At 47.5% G+C, this 13,299-nt stretch overlaps 1 protein-coding gene across 1 annotated transcript; it reads left to right on the plus strand.

The window, feature by feature from the left end:
- Positions 1-6,755: 6,755 nt before the first annotated feature.
- Positions 6,756-11,991, plus strand: LOC311427525 (sperm-associated antigen 4 protein-like). Its single transcript, XM_084504972.1, has 7 exons — positions 6,756-7,630; positions 9,536-9,576; positions 9,830-9,929; positions 10,436-10,520; positions 11,030-11,142; positions 11,323-11,490; positions 11,586-11,991. Exons 1-7 carry the CDS (start codon positions 7,496-7,498, stop codon positions 11,841-11,843), a joined length of 900 nt encoding a protein of 299 aa, XP_084361098.1. The 5' UTR covers positions 6,756-7,495; the 3' UTR covers positions 11,844-11,991.
- The last annotated feature ends 1,308 nt before the right edge of the window (positions 11,992-13,299 follow it).

Raw genomic sequence — 13,299 nt, forward strand, 5'->3', positions numbered from 1 at the left:
GAAGGTTTTTCTAGTCTGTATTTGGAGCTGCTGAATCCATCAGCCTAACAGTGCTAAGGCTGCTGTAGATCCATGTCCTCAGGACCATCAAGTAGTGAGGCTGAGCCTACGTTCCCACTAGGCAGACACAGAATCACATAATTGAAGGGGTTGGAAGGGACCTTAAAAGATCATTGGGCCCAACCCCCCTGCCAAAGCAGGTTCCTTAGAGCAGGACATGGGGATATACATAACATGTATACAAGTACACACACCCAGCCAATGCAGGTCAGTGCAGACAAAAGAAGCAGCACTCACGGAAATGCAGACAGCAACAAAAGGCTCATCATATTCCCTCTCTGGCTGATTAGGATGAAAGCCTGTTAATGTAATACATATACGTATAAATATTTAGTATGTATCCCTCCATTAAGTTATCCTAGACATACATCTCTCAAGTAGCTCGTATTGTCTCCAAGTTGCTTCATACACACACACATGCACATGCATTCACAAACAAGTATCTCTAGTAGCTGGTACAGACCCAAGGAACCTACCAATAGCCAAACTCAGACCCTGCAGTACCTGGCCTGGACCTATGGCTACCCTAGTAGGCAACTCTCGGATGTTCTGGTCTCAACAGTATCCAGGCCAGTCTTAGGATCACTCCTATGCATGGCTTCCATGTTCCTTATCCTACCTGCCACTAGTCTGGCTTGATATTTGCTGGTAATTGCACACACTAGCTGACACCCAGTCAACATGTAGGGTATCCTGGTTCCTCCAGTGGCTGGCACACCACCACGCGTTCTGTGACCTGCAGGCTCACTCCCATGGCCAGCAATAAGCCTCCACACACATGGAGCTCCTTGCCCAGGATATGGTTGGAAATGGAAATCAGTATGAAGATAGGACAGATGGCACTGATCAGCTCCTGTTCACACACCTCTTGCCCCTTGTTATAAGGAGAATTCTACAGAAAAAAACATGTGGGGCAGGGTATATGCTATCTGGAGCAAGGAGGATGTTTCTCCTTCTCCCAGAAATATACACCAAGATCTACTCGTCTTCCTGATACAATGAAATCTTCTAATGACCTTCCATAGGATGGAACTGAGACTTCACAGCAAGTTTGCAGAGTTCATGTTTCCTGATACAAAGAGGAGAAATGAAAAATGAACCATGATATTTTCTGCTAGTAGTATAATGATTCAAGGCATTAGCCCAAAGCATGGATGTGGGTAGCTCTAGTTTGCTTCTTGGCTCTTTACATTTATGACCTAGTAGAAGAATCTTAATGGTAGGCTTTTCTCATTTTAATGACCAAGGTTTAACCTTATAAACCAGAATTAGCAGAACAAAGCTTAAGGCAAGTTAGGTATCATGCAACCCCCAATGCATGAAAATAAAAGTGTATTATATTATTCTTTGGTATTCACAAAAATTAGGCTTTTTTAGATGGCAGAGGAAATGATAATGTTCACAGGTACAGGCAGCATAGGATTCGGTAGTGCTTTTTGTTAGCTATGTAAATTAACTTTTATAGTTCTTTTTCTGTACTGCATTTGGGAAATAGGTTTAAGAGACAGCATTCTGCACTGTTATATCAGTGCTTGCCTGCAGCAGACAGCACTAACAGAGGGACAAATCATCTGTCTAGCACATCACTACACACATAAGTCCACTTGTTTGAGACTACTCCTATGGTAAGATGTTGATCAAAAGGAGGAAGTCTCACAAAAAACAATGAGAGTACAATGAAGTAGCCATATTTATGCTGTTTTATTGACAAAGTTTGCTGAGTAGACCAATAAGAAGCTAAATGTTGACCAAAAGGAGAAAAAAATGTTCACTTACACAAGAATGTTTTTAGCATAGGTTTGTAGTTAAACATTTTGTAAACTTTTAAACTTTTTTTTTTTTTTAAATGAAAAGACAAGCACAAATGAATAGCTCCTCTGTAGGAAAAACATATATATATTTTTTTGTTTTAATTGGTTTATTTTTTAAATACCACTGGCTCAGGAAATCTGACAAATCCTGTTTCTCAGGAGAAGAGAGAAAAGGCTTGACTGACAGCTTTTGGGGAGGATAAATGTTAGTGTAAATCATCCCACGCTTTTAACTTTTTTTTTCAAGGGGCAGCTGAGCATCTGCATGATTGCTTATCCAATTTAATCATTTTGAATCTGTTCTAGGTAAAGTTTCTATTGTACAAATACAATGCAATTCTTCTTCTTCATTATTATGTTCTTGTCTACTGTAGGCTGTGATGAAGAAAAGCTAGTCCTACCAGAATTCCATCATTAGCTATGAAGGGATCAATTTCTCACTAAAATTGAAAAAATCAAAGCAAAGGTGTCAAGAGCAACAACTTTTTCCCCACAAAAATACTTTCTGTATTCTTTAAAAAACTGATTCACAAAATTCATACAAACTATTGTTTGCTTCCTGTCAACAGATTTCAGAAAAATACTCTAAAAGGATGCTATGTGACCACGTTGTGGAAGCAAACCCAGAAACTCTGAACAGTGGAAGTAGGACTGGTGAATTCTTAATATGCACTAAAAAAATATATTAATAAAATAAAATAAAATAAAATAAAATAAAATAAAATAAAATAAAATAAAATAAAATAAAATAAAATAAAATAAAATAAAATAAAATAAAATAAAATAAAATATGCTGCTATGGAAAACATAACGTATGCCTGCTAAAGGAAAGCATGAGTAATTCAACAGACTGTTGTTCAACAGTTCGTCCTCATGAAAATACTACCTCTTTAACGCAGCCAAATTGAATCTCATTAGGTTATCTAATCCGAAAGTGCCAGAGATGAGGCTGAGATCTTCCCAGGAAGAAAGAAGACTTTGCAGATATGCACTTAGCTGTGAGGCCCAGAAACAAGTTTTCTTTACTTATTTATATGGGAACCTCTTTTTGCTTCATTCTCTTCCTCCCGCATACCTTGCACACTCCCTGTGGCTCAGCTTACCTTCTGATTCTATTACAGAGTTATTCCTGGGAGATCATTCAGAGAAATACCCAGGGTATTTTGGTGTATTCTTTTTTCTTTTCAATTTACTGTACAAACACAAGGTATCTTAGATTGCAATAACCCTTAAATAAGCTCCATTATGTTTACAGGAATAATTCAGATCTTCCCTACCCCTCCATAGAATTCATCTCCTCCCTTCGACCTTGCTGGCCATAAAGAGCTGTGGAGTTACTTTCCAGGGAAATTCAGAAACAGAAAGTTTTTGTTTCACCAGAGGCCTGGGTTCAGTCATGCTCCTGTTTCTGCCAGCCTAGATTTGGGGTAGCTCTTTAGCAATATTATTGGTGTAGTTCTCTTTAGCAGTATTATTGCACCAGAGTAACTTCATCATAAGATCTCACCAAGCCATTAGTCCTATAACTTTTTGAGAGAGATGCAGTTACCCAACAGCTACAGAATTTCAGCATATCTAATAGTGAAGTGTGATCCCATAGCAATGCTCTATCTCCTTCTTTATCTTTAATATGCACTTAAACTTTGAGTGAGGTGAACCTGAATTCTTCATTCTTCCCAGATATTTGGACGTACTGTGCGCAAAACGTACATTTCCAGACAGTGCTGTGAAGCTTCAGAGGACATATTTTCTTATTTCCTTAAGTGCTAGATGAGTGGAAACATCTTCCTACTGCACTGTCATCCACCTAGTAGTGCTGCCGTACTGAGTAAGGGAGGAGATCATAGTAGACAAAGATTGGAAATGCTGGTAGAAAAGTTAATAAAAGCTCATTATAACTGCAGCCTGGTCAGTAGTCTTTGCATTCAATTATTTCCTAAGAGAGAATGATGTGTAAAGATCATTTCCTGCTTTCTTATATTCTCTCTCCCTCTCCTAGAAAAGAAACTAAATATATCTTAATTAATTTAATGAATATTGAGTAGACTGTTCAATTATTGAAAGACCATATTGCCTACATTTTGATAAAGAATTTAGACTGCTGTGACTGCTGCTCAATAAATACCTTTTAAAGGAACATGACATGACCCAAAGAAAAGGACCAAAAAAAAAATCTTTCAAAGAAATAAACAACAAACTAAATGGGAGAACTGGTATCAATAGACATGGAGAAGGCTGAGCTACTCACCAAGTTCTTTGCATCACATCTCTCAAATCCCTGAGCCTCTGCTTGAGGGCTTGTGGTAGAAAGGAGGACACAGAGAACTAGGTTGGTGAGTCTCACCTCTGTGACTGGGAAGATATAGTACAGATCCTCCTGGAAGCAATATCAACGCACACACAGGACATGGAGGTGATCTGAGACTGCATGGCTTCACAAAGGGGAAATTGTGCCTGACTAGTCTGGTGGTCTTCTATGATGGAGTGACTACATCTGTTGACAAGGGAAGACCAGTGAATGACATCTACCTGGACTTCTGTAAAGCCTTCTGACACAGTCCCATATGACATCCTGATCTCTGAATTGTAGAGAGACTGATTTGAAGGATGGACCTTTCAGTGGATAAGGAATTGGCTTTCAGGCCGCATCCAGAGAGTGGCGGTCAATGGTTCTGTGTCCAAGTGGAGGCCAGTGATGAGTAGTGTTCCGCAGGGGTCTGTCTTGGGACCAGTAGTGTTCAATGTTGTTATCGACTACATAGACAATGGGATCGAGCGCACTCCCAGCAAGTTTGCAGAGGACACTGAGCTGAGAGGTACAGTCAATATAACAGAAGGAAGGGATGCCATCCAAAGCGATCTGGACAAGCTTGAGAAGTGGGCCCATGTAAACCACATGAGGTTCAACACGGCCAAGTGGAAGGTGATGCACCTGGGAAAATGCAATTCCAGACGGGAAGACAGACTGTGAGAATAACTCATTGAGAGCAGCCCTGCAGAGAAGGTCTTGGGGGTTCTGTTGGATGAAAAGCTCAACAAGAGCCAGTGGTGCAAGCTTGCATCCCAGAAGGCCAACTGCATCCTGGGCTGCATCAACAGAGGGGTGAACATCAGGTGAAGGGAGGTGATTGTCCCCCTCTGCTCTGCCCTTGAGAGGCGACATCTGGACTGTTGCATCCATGTCTTAGTCCCCTAGCACAAGAAGGAAGTGGGTCTGTTAGCAGGGGTCCAGAGGAGGGCCATGAAGATGCTCAGAGGGCTGGAGCACCTCTCCTGTGAAGAAAGGCTGAGAGGACTGCGGATGTTCAGCCTGGAGAAGAGAAGACTCCATGGACACCTCACTGCAGCTTTTCAATACCGAAACGGGGCTTATAAAAAAGATGGAGATGAACTTCTTCCTCAGACACATAATGATAGGACAAAGAGAAATGTTTTTAAACAAAATAGGATAGAATTAGATATTGAATTAGATATTTGGATTAAATTCTTTACTGTGAGGTAAAGGTGAGGTACTGGAAGAGGTTGCCCAGAAAAGATGTGAATGCCCCAGAAAGTCCCTGGAGCTGTTCAAGGCCAGGCTGGACAGGACCCTGGGCAACCTGATCTTGTGGGAAGTGTCCCTGCCCACGTCACAGGAGGCTTGGAACTAGATGATCTTTAAGGTAATTTGCAACCCAAGCCATTCTATGATTCTATGAATCAGGGAGTGTGACAAGCATTGACACTGAAAATGTATAAAGCATGTCCATTAGCTCTGAATTTTGTAACTGTTACTTGCCCTGTCAAGTTATACAGTTTACAGCACTGATATTCATTAAGAGCTCCTGTTATGTGAGATTTAAAAAATATTAATGGCATTTTTCCTCAAATGCACCGTCTGTTTCCTTGTTCAGCACCCAGTCTGAGAGGTGTCAGAGAAGGTTAACTTCCTTCTTCCACTATTACCCAGTTCCTTTTTTCCTAACAGATCCCCCCCAAAACTTTACTAATGATAGGCATATATATATATCTATATATAGAGAGAGATATATATCATTTAGAAGCCTTGTGCAAATACTAATGATCTATAGACACAGACCTGTTATAGAGGCATGGCAGTTAAGACCTCAGGGGGACAGAAGCAGTCAGTGATACACCTTGGATTAGAAGACATATAAACCTGTGTCTCCATCTCATTATTGCATCATAAAAACATTTCTTATTCATCACTTCTTTCTTCATGCTTGAATCTCAGGCATGTACACACACACACACACACACACACAAAAGAGGAGTCCACAGACTATTTCTCTGGCTTGACTCCTAATAAAATGCATATTTTCACTTAAGGAATCTCAGTAGCAGATAGTTTTTTTAATCTTTGTTTTGGAAGTGATAAACTTATTTTTCTCTCTTGTTCCTTGATGCTCTTCAGAAAGAGCTTGAACTGTTTAATAAAAATGCTTACAAACTGCTAGAAGTTTAACTTTTACTGGTGTCTTCTTTTACTGGTGTGTGTGTGAGAGAAAATAAATAAATAAATAAATAAATAAATAAATAAATCTTTTTTTTTTTGAGGACATTTTTATGGGATGGAAGAGGAGAATAGAAAATATCATAAGTACTCTTCAGTAGTCGAGGTCAGTTGCCTTGGAGCCAGCGCAGCTGCAGCACCCGACCACGAGTTACAGGGGAATCTCAGGCCCTTGTTTCTCCAGGAGTGGCCCACAACAACAGCACAACCAGGCCTCACCCTCCAACTATCTCCAGAGAGGCTGGCAGTGGAGTGGGTGTTGCCAAGGCAATGGTGACTGTGGCCATGCCCTCTGCCTAGAAACAGCCTCTCAGAGGGCGGTGACATGTCACTGCCCACCACGAGCAGGGAGGGGCCAGCATTGCATGTGCACTGGTGTGCCGCTGGTATGGCAGGGCATGGGACCTCTGCACCACCTCTTGGCAGTATGCAAGATCACATGCTTACCATGGTGTCCACTAGGCAATGAGCTCACTCCCAAAAGACTGTGGCGACCCAGACGCAGGGCCTGCCCAGAGATGTGGCTGCTCAGGCCTCTGGCTTCAAGGAGGGCCTGAGCCTGCTGCTGCTGGGGGAGGGCAGGGTGAGACTATCTGATCTCAGGTGGAAGGTCTGCTCGCCATGATGGCTGAGCCCAAGGAGGAGGTGGAGAGACTATGGAACATCAGGATGTGTGAGGAGGAAAATGGTGAAGTAACTCCCTGCTGTGCCAGAGAGAAGGGCACCAGGGGCTTGCCCCCCAGAGGGTGGTGGAGCCCCTGCACTGTTGCTGTAAGACAGAGGGAGGGGACCAAAAAGATGAGGAGGGTTGGAAGTGACTCCCAGTTTGGCATCGCAGACGACCCCCCACCCTACCTACCTTGCTTCTTGAGGTGTCCCTCCGTAATAGGTTTGAGGCCTTGGATCTTAAAGGAGAGGTAGGCAAGCATATAGTGGAAGGCCTGCCTACGAAGTCACACATGAAGAGGCAGTTGACACCACACTTCAAGACTGCTTCTGAAAAGAAAGAAGGGCAACGGTAGTAGGAGACTCCCTTCTAAGAGGAACAGAGGGCCTGATATGCAGAATTGAACCTCATCAAAGGGAAGTCTGCAGCCTACCTGGAGCCTGGATGAGGGATATCACCAGGATCCTCCCCAGCCTGCTACAGTCAACAGACTACTACCCGCTACTGATCTTCCAGATAGGGGGGGAGGAAGCTGCATCCCGTAGTCTGAGGGGAATGAAGAAAGACTTCAAGGCCTTGGTACAGTTGGTGAAAGTCTGGGGCGCAAGTCATTTTCCCTCCTTCCATTATGGGGTGATGATGTGGGATGGAATAGAAAGATCCAGTTCATAAATTATTGGGTATGTGACTGATGCTATAGGCAGGGCTTTGGGCTCTTTGATAAGGGCTAGTTTTGTAAGACACCAGCCCTGACAGTAATACATGGGAAAGGTTTATTGCACAGAGGCAAAAGGGTTCTGGGACAGGAATTAGCAGGGCTCATTTGGAAAGCTTTGAACTAGATCTGAAGGGAGATGGGGTTGTAGCTGGGCTTGCATTGGTGGGGCAGCACTCTAGCAGTGATGAAGACCAGGAGGCCTTCCACTCCCCTAGGGTGAAATCGATGTGCTCAGTTCGCTTCCTGAAGTGCCTGTACACCAATGCACATAGCATGGGGAATAAGCAGAAGGAGTAGGAAATCTGTATTTGGTCAGGAGATTATGATCTGATGGCAATTACAGAGACATGGTGGGACAGCTCACATGACGGGAATGTGGTCATGGGTGGGTATGTCCTTCTCAGGAAAGACAGGCCAGAAAGGTGAGGTACTACAGATGCTTTTTTTGTGGAAGAGCAACTACATTGTATTTAGTATTGTCCAGTGGCAGATGAGGAGTGAGTTGAGAGTCTGTGGGTGAGAATTAAGGGACAGGCTGGCACGGAGGATACCGTTCTGGATGTCTATTATATGACACCAGGTAAGGATGAGGAAGTTGATGTGGCCTTCTACAGGCAGCTGATAGCAGCCTCGTGATCACAGGCTGTGGTTATTATGGGGGATTTTAACTACCCTGACATTTGCTGGAAGGCCTACTCAGCCAGCTATCTGCGGTCCAGGAGGTTTTTTAGTGTATCAATGATATCTTCCTCATGCACATGGTGGATGTGCCAACTAGGAAAGAAGTGCTGCTGGATCTTGACTTCACTAGCAAGGAGAGGCTGGTTGAAGGGGTGAAGGTTGAGGGCAGCCTTGGTTTCAGCAATCATGAGATGGTGGAGTTTGGGATCTCATGTGGCAGGAACAGAATCACAACCCTGAACTTAAGTAGGGGTTTTGGCCTTTTCAAACATTTTCTAGGGGACAAAGTACTTGAAGGAAAAGGAGCCCGAGATAGTTAGTTAGTGTTCAAGGACTGCTTCTTCCGAGCTCAAGCACAGAACATCCCAACAGTTAGGAAGTCAGGAAAGTGAGCCAGGAGACCATTGACCTCTATCCCTCAAGTCAATGCCTTCTAGTCCCTGGAGAGGGGGCAGACCATCAGCCTAGTCTCATGTGACAGCCACCTCTAGGTCATACGGTTCGGGCTTATCGCAGGGGGACCCCACTGGTGTCTAAACATGTCTAAATCGGGGTTTCTCATATGGGTGTGTGGAGGGGGAGGGATGCGGGAGGTTTTCTCCCTGCAAACAGGAGAGGGAAAATGGGGAGCAGTTGTGGAGTGCTGAGCACGCAGACCACGGCCACGCAGAACCCGGGGAGAGGGTTCCTGCTTGGAGCCACATCCTCTCTCTGCACCAGTTCATCATGTCCTCAGGCAGCTTCTCGCCCCACTGCTGTGGGAGGAGAGGGCATGGCTGCGGGGATCATTAGAAACCCTAGTGAAATAACTCTCTGGGATATATGTTTGCAGTTGTTGGCTTCTCTGGGGCTTGTGTGGCGAGAATGGGGCAGGAGCGGCAGGAGCAAAAGGTCAGTGACTGCTGTTCATGAGAGGAAAATCCCAGAGCAGAGCTCGGCTGGTGGCAGCTGGGCAAACCGCTGCCCCCTCCATTTCCAAGCAGAGAGACAGAGAAGCAGCAGCTTCTGCCATGCTGTGCTAGAGCTGCTGGCTCTGGAAAGCCACAGCGGCTCTGGTGCTCCAAAGGAGAGCCTTTCTCTTTCAGGTGCTGCTGGAGCAGTATCTGCCCGAAGTAGTGGCCACAAGGTAAGAGGCCTCTCCTCACCTGCACCTCATATGGTAGGGCTGTGACAGCCAGCCTCGTGGCAGCACCCCCTTGCACCCAGGGCCCGGGCCCCTCCCTCCCTCTCTTTTGCTAATGGTGGCAGTGAATTGGAAGGAAGCACTGGAAAGCTGGCAAAAGAAGAGAGGGCTTGAGCACCTGTGTCTGTCTGCTCATCCCTGAGCTTGGAGGCTCTAGGAGGCTCCCTGACAAGGTCTGCTTTGCCGATACCTGCAGGAACAGGCTTGATGGGCTGTGGGATCAGAATGAGAAGATGCTCCAGGAGCACAGTGGTGTGGTGGCTCAGCTGACTGAGGAGATCGGCACCCTGAAAAAGGTAATCCTACAGTTTGGGGAAGAGGGTTTGGATGAGCAGGGCCCCCCACAAAGCCGTTCCTGGGTTTGCTGGTGGGGTTTTCCAGCTTCCTGCGGCTACCCATCTCTTGCCAGGGGCAGCTTGTTTGCCCAAAAGTCCCTTCTCCTGGCCAGGCTGGTCCAGGCAATGTCAGCCAGGTCAGGGAGGACTGCCAGACAACGCACTGTGGGGCCTGGACGCACACCCACACGATGGCCGTGGATACCAGCGTTCTCTCTTGTCAGACACGGAACAAGTCTTGTTTTGTTTTTCTGACATAGAATTATAGAATCATAGAATATCCCAAGTTGGAAGGGACCCATAAGGGTCATCGAGTCCAACTCCTGGCACCACACAGGTCTGCCCAAGAGTGTAGACCATGTGGCTACGTGCACAGTCACAGAGGCATGTGACTAAGTGCACATGGACGTCTTCCTTTGCGTGGTGCTGACGTGGTTGTTTCCTTTGTTCCCTTCCGTCTTTCCCAGGAACTTCAGGACATGCGAGACACAGTGTCTGTGAACTCTCGCAAAAAGTCTGAAGTGCTGCTTGACTGGGCTCTGAAAAGCACAGGTATGGACACAGGCAGGCAGGTCTCCTGTCACTAGGCTTCTGCTTGGCCCTCCCAAAAGAAAGCTACAGGCACTGCAGGCTCGGACCTCTGATATGGAGGGGATGAGACAAAATCACGGGGCCCACCAGCCTGACTGTGGCCAAGCAGCTCCCTTGGCTCAACCCTATAATGCCCGCGGGCTCCTTGCTGGTGTTCCTGCCACTCCCCAGCTGGCCCATCACCCTCTCCTCTGCATGAAGCTGTCGTGGGGACCGAAAATCTGTGGCCGGGTCGTCCTTTGCCATTGCCAATCGGTGGCACCTGGGCTGCAGTCTGCTGCCCTGCCTGTGAGGGTGTGCTGCCTGCCTGCCCCCACAGCCCTCGGCTTTAGGCAGCTCTGAGAGAGACGCCGCCATCACGGGACACGGGCATCCCTTCCTTTCCTGGGGCACCTCCCAGGTAGCAGTGCTGTCAGGCAGCCTTAGAAATAGCCTCCCGCCAGCCGTCAGCTGCTCTCTTCTCCCTTCAGGGGCCACCATCAACCTGCAGCGATCTTCAAAGACATACAAATGGGACGGCATGCGGTCGTGCAGGCTCTTCTGGCTGCCTTGTACCCCAAACCCTCCAGACACTATTCTGCAGGTACAGTAGTAGAAACCATCAGCGCCGGTTTGCTCCCCTTGTAAAGCTGGGGGCAAGCTGTGGGGCACTTCCCCTCAGGAGAGAGAGGAGAGAGACCCCCACAGGCACAGGTACTGCTTGCGTGGTGGCACGGGCCCCATCACAGCCCAGCCATTCACTGTTGTTGCCCTCTGCTTTCAGCCGGATGTTTCTCTGGGCAACTGCTGGGCTTTCCAAGGGTCTCGGGGCCAGGTGGTCATTAGGTTGCCTGCAAAAATCCAAGCAACCATGGTCACTGTCCACCACACCTCAGACATGGACTCAGCGCTTGGGAAATTCAGCAGTGCTCCCCGAGATTTCACTGTCTCTGTAAGTCTCTGCTGGGCACTAGGGGCTGGGATGCATCCGGGGGAAGCTGTCACAGGGATGAGCCTGACCTGCTGCCCCGTTCTTTACCTCCACAGGGAGTGGATGAGGAAACGGAAGCTGAAACTCTGCTCGGGACATTCACCTATGCCGTGCAGAAGAAGCCCGTGCAGACCTTCCCTCTGCAGGTACAGTCAGAGGCAGTGGGCAGGAGGCCTTTCCAGAAACACTGTGTGGGCAGCAAGTCAGTGGCAGCAGTGTGCAGGGTCCCTCCCAGGGCAGGAGTCCCAGCCCATGGGAGAGAGACAGGGTGGGCAGGGAGGGTGGGCACTAGGCAGCAGGGCAGCAGACACTGAGCGGAGGTCGAGCTGTCCCTGTTGCTGTGTGTGCCTGGAGATCCCAGGCTGCACATGCTGGGCAGGTACTGGTAGCAAAGAGGGCAGCCAGCACCTTGCCCTGGCCTCGGGACTTTCTCCGGGGTCCTTGCCCATCTCCCCCAGGATCAGAGAGCCTCAAGCTTCCACCGCTGCCCACCTTACTCTCAGAGGCTGGCTGTTGGCTCTGCCCGGGCACAGGGAGCCTTGGCGGCCTGGGTAGGAGAGGAGAAGCAGCGAGAATCACAGAATCACAGAATTTCTAGGTTGGAAGAGACCTCGAGATCATCGAGTCCAACCTCTGACCTCACACTAACAGTCCCCACTAAACCATATCCCTAAGCTCTACATCTAAACGTCTGGTACTGGGTATCCAGAGAACAACCGGTATTGCCACTAAAGACTGAGGCAAAGAAGGCATTAGGCACCTCTGCCTTTTCCTTATCTTTTGTAACAAGGTTTCCCCCTGCATCCAGGTACCTCAAGGGAGGCCGTAGGGAGGTGGGGGTTGGTTTGTTCTCCCACGTGCCTGGTGACAGGACGAGGGGGAATGGGCTTAAATTGAGCCAGGGGAGTTTTAGGTTAGATGTTAGGAAGAACTTCTTTACTGAAAGGGGTGTGAGGCATTGGAACAGGCTGCCCAGGGAAGTGGTGGAGTCACCATCCCTGGAAGTCTTCAAAAGACGTTTAGATGTAGAGCTTAGGGATATGGTTTAGTGGGGACTGCTAGCGTTAGGTCAGAGGTTGGACTCGATGATCTTGAGGTCTCTTCCAACCTAGAAATTCTGTGATTCTGTGATTCTCTGTATCTAGTGGAGTCCCTCAAGCCTCGGTCCTGGGAGCGGTACTGTTCAATACATTCATCAATGACTTGGATGAGGGAATGGAGTGCACCGTCAGCAAGTTTGCTGATGACACAAAACTGGGAGGAGCGGCTGTCATGCTGGAAGGCTGTGCTACCATCCAGTGGCACCTCGACAGGCTGGAGAGCTGGGCGGGGAGAAATTCAATTAAATATAACAAGGGCAAGTGTAGAGTCCTGCATATGGGCAAAACCATCCCCAGACACCAGTATAAGTTGGGAACTGCCCTGCTGGAGAGCAGTGAAGGGGAGAGGGACCTGGTGGTCCTGGTGGACAGCAGGGTTGCTATAAGCTGGCACTGTGCCCTTGTGGCCAAGAAGGCCAATGGCATCCTGGGGTGTATTAGAAGGGTTGTGGTTACTAGGTGGAGAGAGGTTCTCCTCCCCCTCTAATCTGCCTTGCTGAGACCGCATCTAGAATACTGTGTCCAGTTCTGGGCTCCTCAGTCTAGCGCAGAGACATGATGATGATTAGGGGAGCAGAGCATCTCCCTTGTGAGGAAAGGCTGCAGGAGTCGGGTCTCTAGTTTGGAGAAGAGGAAGACTAAAGGGTGAGTATCAGGAGGACGGAGTCAG

Source organism: Aythya ferina (genome assembly GCF_964211825.1).
Source record: "Aythya ferina genome assembly, chromosome: Z".
In the NCBI taxonomy this organism is placed as follows: domain Eukaryota; kingdom Metazoa; phylum Chordata; class Aves; order Anseriformes; family Anatidae; genus Aythya; species Aythya ferina.

What these genes read in the sequence shown, in the direction of transcription:
- LOC311427525 (XM_084504972.1), top strand. Translation starts at nt 7,496, where the DNA reads ATGAGGGATATCACCAGGATCCTCCCCAGCCTGCTACAGTCAACAGAC. An exon ending in AGATCGGCACCCTGAAAAAG is followed by an intron (nt 9,930 to 10,435) that starts GTAATCCTACAG and finishes CGTCTTTCCCAG; the next exon opens with GAACTTCAGGACATGCGAGA. An exon ending in CTGGGCTCTGAAAAGCACAG is followed by an intron (nt 10,521 to 11,029) that starts GTATGGACACAG and finishes TTCTCCCTTCAG; the next exon opens with GGGCCACCATCAACCTGCAG.